Raw genomic sequence first — 8,930 nt, 5'->3', positions numbered from 1 at the left:
TGTACAGGTATCTGTATTCACTGTGTATACCCAGTCTCTCTGTACAGTTAATTAACCTGCCATCTACAAACGCTCCAGTGATTTTTGTTGTGTGCCTTTGTGCAGGTGAAATGTGACCAGTACTGGCCTGGCCGAGGAGCAGACACCTATGGAATGATACAAGTGACACTGTTGGACACCATCGAGCTGGCCACCTTCTGTGTTCGAAATTTCTGTCTTCACAAGGTAACCAACTTCTCAAATACATTTAACATACTCAAGACCAGCTATGAGTGTTTATGAGTTGAGAATGAGGAAAAGGTATGAGACTGCGAGGAAAGTGAAAAGATTAAACATTGGGAGAAGTAAAAACATAATTAAACGCTGTCGTTAAATATGTCTTGCATACTCCTGTTAGCTCAGGCCTTTAACCCAATGTACCAGCATACAAATTAAGAACAGGAGTAGGCTATTTGGAATTCAGTAGAGTACTTTCCAAAGCCCCTAGCCCATGGAATCTGAAACAGATGCAATGCATCGTAGGGAATATAACAGAAAATTTGTTTTGTGAACTAGTTTCGCTGGGCCCTGGAGCATCACAGGAACAAATAGCCTTCAATGGACCAAATAGCCTTTGCATGTCTATAGCCTTTTAATGTGTTCTGGTACTGTATTAAAATAATAAGAGAAGCTTCATTTTGTGCTTGGTCAAAAAACCAAGAATGTGTATGTGGCCTGACACCTCATTTGTAATTGGTTGGTATATGAATGACCTAAGGGAATCAAGAGTTATAGGACAAAGGCAAGAAAAGTAGAATTGAGGATTATCAGATCAGCCATGACCTTATTGAATGCTGGAGAAGACTTGATGGGCTGAATGGCCTACTTCTGCTCCTGTGTCTGATGGACATATGGTCTTATGATGAACCAATATGGAAAAGAGTGCATTTGCTTTTCATTCTTAATCCTTCATCACTGCACACAGTAGGGACATCTTTGAGTGTTCAACTTGGGACTGGACATAAATTAATCCATGTCACCACACAATCCCCTTGTTACCTTGTCAAAGAACTCTAGAAGAGTGGTCAGACTCGATTTGCCTTTTACAAAACATCAACTCTTGTACAGCGGAAGCCTGGAAATTCCTGACTGTTCTCAAATTAAGAACATCACTTATTTCAACATTGTTCATCAGTAAAGAGTGAGGCTTCTACAGACTGAGAAAATGACATGCCCAGGCAGGAATATTACCCAGGTTAAAAACAGTAGTAGAGAAAAATAGAAAAAGAAGCAGCAGTTAGCTTACAATAAACCTGAGTGTTAAAAGATGGTTGGAGGAATCAAAAACTGAGGGTGATAAACAGTTTCACAATCTTATGGGCTATGATTGGAGACAACAGGAATTCACATACACAGCAGAGGTAAGTGACATGGGATCTTTAACATCCACACAAGAGACAGACAGGGCCTCATCTGTAAGATAGTGAAACACCCCTCCAGTGCAACACTGAAATGTCAGTGTATGATCTTCTGCTTCAGAGTCAAAAGACACACTAGTGGTTCAAGCCTGAGACAGTAGTGGACAAAGAAACTTGATTTACTCAAGTAAGTAGAGCCTTGCTAAGTACTGTAGTGTGGAGGTTTTATGCGTGTGAGCTGGTGGTTGATAGTGTGTCCTGGTGAGGCTGGCCTGATATTATTGGTAAGATTGAAGCCATTGTTTCTGGTCCCTGCTCCAAACTCCATTCCCTAACTATCAATTCCATACCTCTCCCTGATAACAGTCTGAAATTACACCAGTTGGTTTGTAACATTTTTGTCACGCGTGATCCTGAGATGAGCTTCCAACCTCATATTTATGTCATCTCTCCCACCTTTATAACACCATCAAATTTCATCTGCATTTCAGTTATTCTGCTACTGAGGTCCTCATCCTTGTCTTCGTTATTCTAGACTCAGCTATTCCATTGCATTTATGGCTGGTCCCCATATGCTAACCCCATCTCCAACCCCCAACAGCTTTGGGCCACCCAGTTTTCCAAAACTCCCTTGATTTGGGGACAGACCCATTTGATTGGAATATCGAAAATATAACTTTTTTTTATCAAAAAGGGGGGAAGACAGAAAACGGGAAATTAGAGGTCAGTTAGCTCAACACCTATCACAGGGGAAATGTTAGAAGCTATTACTAAAGAAGTTATAACAGGGCACTTGGATAACTTTAAGGTGATCAGGCAGTGTCAACATGTTTTTGTGAAAGGGAAATCATGTTTGACCAATCTGTTGGAGTTCTTTGAGGAACTAGCATGTGCTGTGGATAACGGAGAACTGATGGATGTACTGTACATAGGTTTACAGAAAGCATTTGAGAAGGTGCATAGACTATTGAGGAAAATAGAAGCTCGTGGTGTAGGATGTAGGTTATTGGCTTAGATGGAAGACTGGCTGGCCAACTCAAAGGAAAGAGTGGGTGAAAATGGATCAGTTTCAGGTTATTACGATGTAGCAAGTGGTGTGGCATGGAAATCTATGCTGGGACCTCAGCTGTTTACAACTTACATAAATCAGTTAGATAATAAAACAGGAAGTATGATTGCCAAATTTGCTCAAGACACAAAGTCAGGCAGAAAAGAGGACACAGGTTACAAAAAGATATGGATAGGAAAGTGAGTGGGTGAAGATGTGCCTTATGGAGCTTAATGTGGGGAAAAAGTGAAATTGTCCATTTTGTCAGGAAAAATAGAAAGAAGCGTACTATCTAAATGATCAGAGATTGCAGAGCTCTGAGATGCAGAGGGATCTGGATGTCCTTGTGCTTGATTTGCAAAAGGTTAGTCTGTAGGTACAGCAAGTAATTAGGCAATCCAATAGAATTTTATAATTTGTCACAAAAAAATTATGCTTCAGTTATGCAAGGCACAGGTGAGACTGTATTTGAGATACTGCACACAGTATTACTGTGGAACGATGACTCAGTGCTTAGCACTGCTGTCTCACAGCACTAGGGACCCAAGTTCAATTCCACCCTCTGGCGACTGTCTGTGTGAAGTTTGCATGTCCTCCCTGTGTCTGCATGGGTTTCCTCTGGATGCTCCGGTTTCTTCCCACAGTGCAGATATATGCGGGTTAGGTGGATTAGCCATGCTAAATTGCCCATAGTGTCCAGGGATCTGTAAGTTAGTTGGGTTAGCCATGGGACATTCAAGGTTACAGGGATAGGATGGGTCTGGATGGGATGCCCTTCAGAGGGTCAGTGTGGACTCAATGGGCTGAATGGCTTCGACATTGTAGAGATTCTATGATTAGTTTTACTTACCCTATTAAATATAATGGTAAAGTTGCCATAGTCTACTGTATCATAGTGCTGCTCTTTCATTAGAGAGAGATGACTGGTGGTGGTTTAACCTGAGGGCCACCATATCTCAGGCAAGGGGAGAGGTGTCTCACTTTATTAAAGGAGACGTAATTACATTAGAGGCTGTCCAGAGAAGGTTTACTTGACTATTGCTGGAATGGGTGAGTTTTCTTATAAGGAAAACTAAGCTTGTGTCCACTGGAGTTCAGAAGACTAAGAGGTGACTTGATGGAAACTTAGAAGATCCTGAGGCAGGTTGACAGGGTAGATGTGGTGATGACGTTGCGCGTAATATAAGAAACTAGAACTAGGGGTTACTGTTAAAAACCAGCCATTGCCCATTTAAAACAGAAATTAGTTTTGTTTTCCTCTCAGAAGCTTTGGAACTCCCTTCCTGAAAAAGTAGTGAAAAAAGAATGCTTGAATTTTTTAAGGTAGTGTTGGACAGATTCTTCTTGTTAAGCAGAGGTAGGCAAGAATGTGGGTTTACAATTACAGTCAAAGCAACCATTGTCACACTGAACTGAAAATAGGGCTTGAAGGGCTGAATGATCTCATGCTCCACACGACGAAGAACTCTTCTTCTGTGTCTAAACTCAGGACAAGTCAAATTCCTTCTCAGCCCTGCATTTGCTAACCTACTTTGGCTCCCAGTGAAGCAAAGTCTCGATTTTAAAATTTTCATCTTTGTTTTTAAACCCATCCAAGATCATGCTCCACTGTACTCTGGAACCACTTCCGAACCCAAACCATCCAAAGTAATTCTGACCTGTACATTCCCAAGTATGATTACTGCATGATTGCTTTTCTAGGCCCCAGCCTGTAGAATTCCTTCCCTGTGTTTCTCTCTCTCTTTCTGTGTCATTCTCCTTCTCAAGACACTTCTCTCGAAGCCAATCTCTTTGACACAAACCTTTGGCTATGTGACACAATATCTTCTTTGTAGTTCAGTGTCATACTTCATTTGATAACGTTTCTGTGCAGTATCTGGGGTGGGGGGAGGATTTATTATCTTAAAGATACTACGTAAATATAAGATATTTTTGGTAAAAAGCACAAGGGCAGGCTCAATATTGATGATGGCAGAATTGATACTCAGTTGAAGAGACTGCATAGATGATGGTAAAAACCGTGTCTGAGAATAAGATTAACACTAAACACCAAGATAGTCCTTCCACACGATCAAACTTCACACTCTGAGCTCCAGAGAATTTAATTGTACCATCATACTTGATAAACAGCATTAATCTCCAATTTGGTTACCACAGGGATCCACCTAATTATCCACAACCACGGGGATTCTGGCACATAACAACCTACAGATGGAGAATGTGAATCATTTCAGAAAAGCTTTGGGAGGCTAAGGACAAAAGTGTTTCAAATATCATGTTCTAACATACATTTATAATATATGAATGAGTTAATCACAGAAGAGTATTCAAATAGGCCTTTGCTTAAATAATACAGCATTTTTTCATCACTTTTATTCCTGTTTATGTGCTCATGTAGTTGTTAGTGCTGGGGATAGCTTTCCATTATCTGCCTGCATCAGGTAGCTGTAGATTGTGATCTGAGTAAACTGCATCTCTGGCATTAGTAATAGAAGAAGCAGGAGGAAGGTGACACAGGCTCTTGAACTTTCTCTACCCTTCAACACAATCATGAGTGAACTGCATTTAGTTCGCCTTTCTATCCAATCCCAATATCCCTTAATTCTTTAGTCCCATTTCTCCAGTGGATGTGCAGGGGGTCTGAACCCAAAGCTCTAGGTTCAGATCCCACTTGCTGGCCACAGACAGAGTGCTCCTGCCCTGTATAAACAGGTTGATAATCAGCAAAATAACCCCTCAATACTTCTCCACTATTCTCAAGTGTATGAAGATTAAAAACCAAACAATTTTTTCAGTCCGTTTCCTTAATGATGCCAATTACTTTAGGTTTCTCCCTCTCCTTAGACCTTTGCTTTCCCACAATTGTAGCTATGTTCTTTCCGTCTTCAACTATGAAGGTTGACAGAGTATTTACTGAGTGTCTCTGCCATTTACTTACTCTGAATTATAATTTTCCGTGTCTTAGCTTTTAAGTTTTCTTTCAGTAATCTCTTCCTTTTCGCTTTTTGTAGACCCTTTTCTAGAATTGACTCGTGAGGCATCGGCATCACAGACTGGGCCAGCATTTATTACCAATCCCTAGTTGCCCTTGAGAAAGTGGTGACGAGCTTCTTCCTTAAACTGCTGCACTCCATGTGCTGTAGGTAGACACTCACTGATGCCATTGGTGGGATAGGGTCATTTTGAGGGTTTTGAACCAGGATCGGCAATATATTTCCAAGTCTGGATAGTGTGTGACTTGGGGGGGGATCTTGCAGTTGGTGGTGTTTCCATGTATCTGCTGCCCTTGTCCTTCTAGATGGAAGTGGTCCTGAGTTTGGAAGGTGCTGCCTAAGAATATTTAGTGAATTTCTGCAGTGCATCTTGTAGACTGCCACTTATGAGCATTGGTGGTGGAGGCAAAGTACGTTTCTGGATGTGGTGTCAAACAAGTGGGCTACTTTGACTTGGATGGTGTCATTGTTGAACCTGCACCCATCCAGGCATGTGGGGAGTATTCCGTCACACTCCTGTAGACAGGCCTTGACAGGCCACACGCCTCGTAGTCAAAAAGACTCTGGAAGTCAGGAGGTGAGTTACTTGCTGCAGTATTCCTAGCCTCTGACTTTTTGTTATTGCCATTGTATTTATATGGCTAATCCAGTTCAATTCCTGGTCAATGATAACTCCCAGGTTATTGATAGCGGAGGATTCAGTAATGATAATACCATTGAATGTCAAAGGGCAATGATTTGATTGTCTCTCATTGAAGATAGTCATTGCCTGGCATTTGTGTGGCCCAAAAGTTATTTGCCACTTCTAAGCCCAAGCCTGTCCAAGTCTTGCTGTATTTGGACATGAGCTGCTTCAGTATCTGTGGAGTAGCAAATGGTGCTGAACATTATGCATTTTTCAGCAAACATTCCAACACTGACCTTATGACGAAGGGAAGGTCATTGATGAAGCAACTGAAGATGGTTGGACCTAGGACACTACCCTGAGGAACTCCTGTAGAGATGACCTGTAGCTGAAATGAATGACCTCCAACAACCACAACCATCTTTCTCTGAGCCAGTAGGTGACTTCTATCAGTGGAGAGTTTGGTCCTTGTTTCTGGTTGACTCCAGTTTTGCAAGAGATCCTTGATGCCAGATTCAGTCAAATACAATCTTGATGCCAAGAGTAGTCACTGTTCCCTCACCATTGCAATTCAGCTGTCCATGTTTGAACCAAGGCTGTAATGAGGTCAGGAGCTGAGTGGGCCAACAAAACCCAAACTAAGTGTCACTGAGCAAGTTATTGGCAAGCATTTTACAATCCACTTCTTCCTAATTCACACACACATTCTATTTTCTCCTTGTTCGTCAATTTCTTGGTTATCATTTGCTTATTTTTATCATCCTCCAGTTCCTCAAGGTTGCTTATTTTGCCAATATTGTAAATCTTATTTTGTACAATTCTTCATTTCTAGTTAGCTATCAGCATACAACTCCTTGAATCGGGTTTTCATTTTTCCAGGAAATGTATATTCATTGAGAATTATGATTTATATCTTTAAATGTTTGCCATTGCTTATTCATCTCCTATATTTTAATCCAATATCCCAATGAGTGTAATTAACTGTCGTTCTCCATGTAACATGAGATTTGAAGGCATGGGAGGCCCAAAGATCATAAAGTAGATGTTCCTTATTCCACTGGCCTCTGATCATTACAAACATGGAGGCATATTAAGATTCATCAAGGAAGTACTTACTGTGGTTTTCATTGAGTTGTGGATTTGTTTATCTGCCTGTTCCTTCTTGCATCACTGATCTAGGCAAATGGCGAGGGTTGGGGTGTTATCCAGCATTTTCCTGAGAAGACATTTTCAGTGTTATCTGTACTGGTACCTTCCAGGGGATTCAAGCTCTGTGGCAGATCACCTATGTTGGGAGTTTAGGTTGGTCAGGATTCCAGGAGTCATATAATCGACAGCATTTGATGCTTCAGGGGGTTGTTCCCTCCTTGGAAGGACTTCCTGGTGATGTTTTCTAGGGTAGGAATAGGCCTGTCCCACATTGGATGCACTCTCTTGATTCGTTATACACGGGTCACTCCAAGATTCCGCAACATTATCCAACTCCAATTCGTCGTCAGGAGTAATGCTTTCCTTGGTAACAAAGTGCCTTGGGTTTGTCTAGAAAAGCGAGCACTTCTCTGGTTTGACTTACAAGCTAAACTGTGACAAGTGGCTAATATATTATCTAGCCTTGCCAACGGCTTTATCCATCACATTCATGAAGGTGGCGGGGGCATTATGGAACCCAAATAACATTCTTATGTATTTATGAAGACCCCCACTGCTTGTTTGGAATGGCATCTTTTGAAAGTCTAAGCCTTCTGAACGAGACTTAACCTGTGGATCGCAGACTTGTAACAGCCTGAGTTTTTTTGGAGGTGGGTCGCTTATGAATGCAACGCAAAGCAGGTGGTCAACTTCATCGAAGACTAAATACTGGCACGAGACCTATAGTCAACAAGTACCGTAAGAGAAGGTTGAAAAGAATTTTGAAGAGATTGCTGCCCCTAATGTCTACTCAAACATTCTAACCGTGATGACACAGAACTTGTTCAGCAAGCAACTGCTTAGCAGTCATTATGTGCTTTGTGTGGTTGATGGGATGGCAAGTTTCAAGCAACTGTGTATTGGAACCTCCAACAGCAGGTGGCAACTGTGAAGGAGGGCAGCTGGAGCAGTCAAATAGACCCTGTCTGCAAAGGGGGTGTCTTTGGGGGAAGGAGGCTTCATGGGGTAAAGGAGCAGCCACAGTGCTGTATGAGGAGAGACTGTGGCATTCATGCTGTTCTACATCATTGAGGCTGTTGGAAAGACTGAGCCTGTGACTGTGATGACTCCTAATGTGTGGATGGGTTAGTGTAGAAGAACGAATAGGCCAATGTAACTGGAGCATAAAAGTGGAAGGTTTAGAGCAATGCTTTTGATAAAGTAGAAGACAAAATAGAAAGATTGTAACTGAGATAAGGTGGTCGACACTTAGTAGTTAGGTAGGAATTGACGATCAGTTGACAAGCCTGGTCTGGTGCCAGGTCCATGTATCCAAGCAGGACAATGGATCAGTATCTGTGCAAAGGATTTTGAAAGGTGGAGGTTTCCTGAAATTCTGGTCAGGTTGGCTTGATGCAAGGCAGTGAAAATGGAATGAGCTTTGACAATGAATTTGATAATCCTTGTGTCATTTTTGTCGCGTTGTGTCTGGTTCAGTTCAAAGGAGTCTAAGATAACTGAGTATGAAGGATGGAATACACAACGTGTTTTTAGTTGGACTGGGCAGCCTTTTACTGTACAGGAATTTTTTATGCATGTCTGAAAAGTAAATTTACGTTATAGGTTTCATTTTTAAATCAGTAATCAATTATTCTCCACTTATTAGAGATAACAAGGTGTAGAGCTGGATGAACACAGCAGGCCAAGCAGCATCAGAGGAGCAGGAAGGCTGACGTTTC

General features: G+C 41.6%; 1 protein-coding gene across 12 annotated transcripts in view; it reads left to right on the top strand.

Moving 5' to 3' along the window:
* Nucleotides 1-8,930, top strand: part of LOC109930527 (receptor-type tyrosine-protein phosphatase delta-like) — a 458,059-nt gene that overhangs the window by 403,540 nt on the left and 45,589 nt on the right. For all 12 annotated transcript variants that reach the window (XM_048614046.1, XM_048614043.1, XM_048614048.1 and 9 more), the window contains one exon: nt 106-225. In XM_048614046.1, coding sequence (XP_048470003.1) covers nt 106-225 — 120 coding nt within the window. The remainder of the gene's footprint in view (nt 1-105; nt 226-8,930) is intronic.

Source organism: Rhincodon typus, chromosome 29 (genome assembly GCF_021869965.1).
Source record: "Rhincodon typus isolate 14 chromosome 29, sRhiTyp1.1, whole genome shotgun sequence".
In the NCBI taxonomy this organism is placed as follows: Eukaryota; Metazoa; Chordata; class Chondrichthyes; order Orectolobiformes; family Rhincodontidae; genus Rhincodon; species Rhincodon typus.
This window is presented reverse-complemented; position numbering and strand designations above follow the sequence as displayed.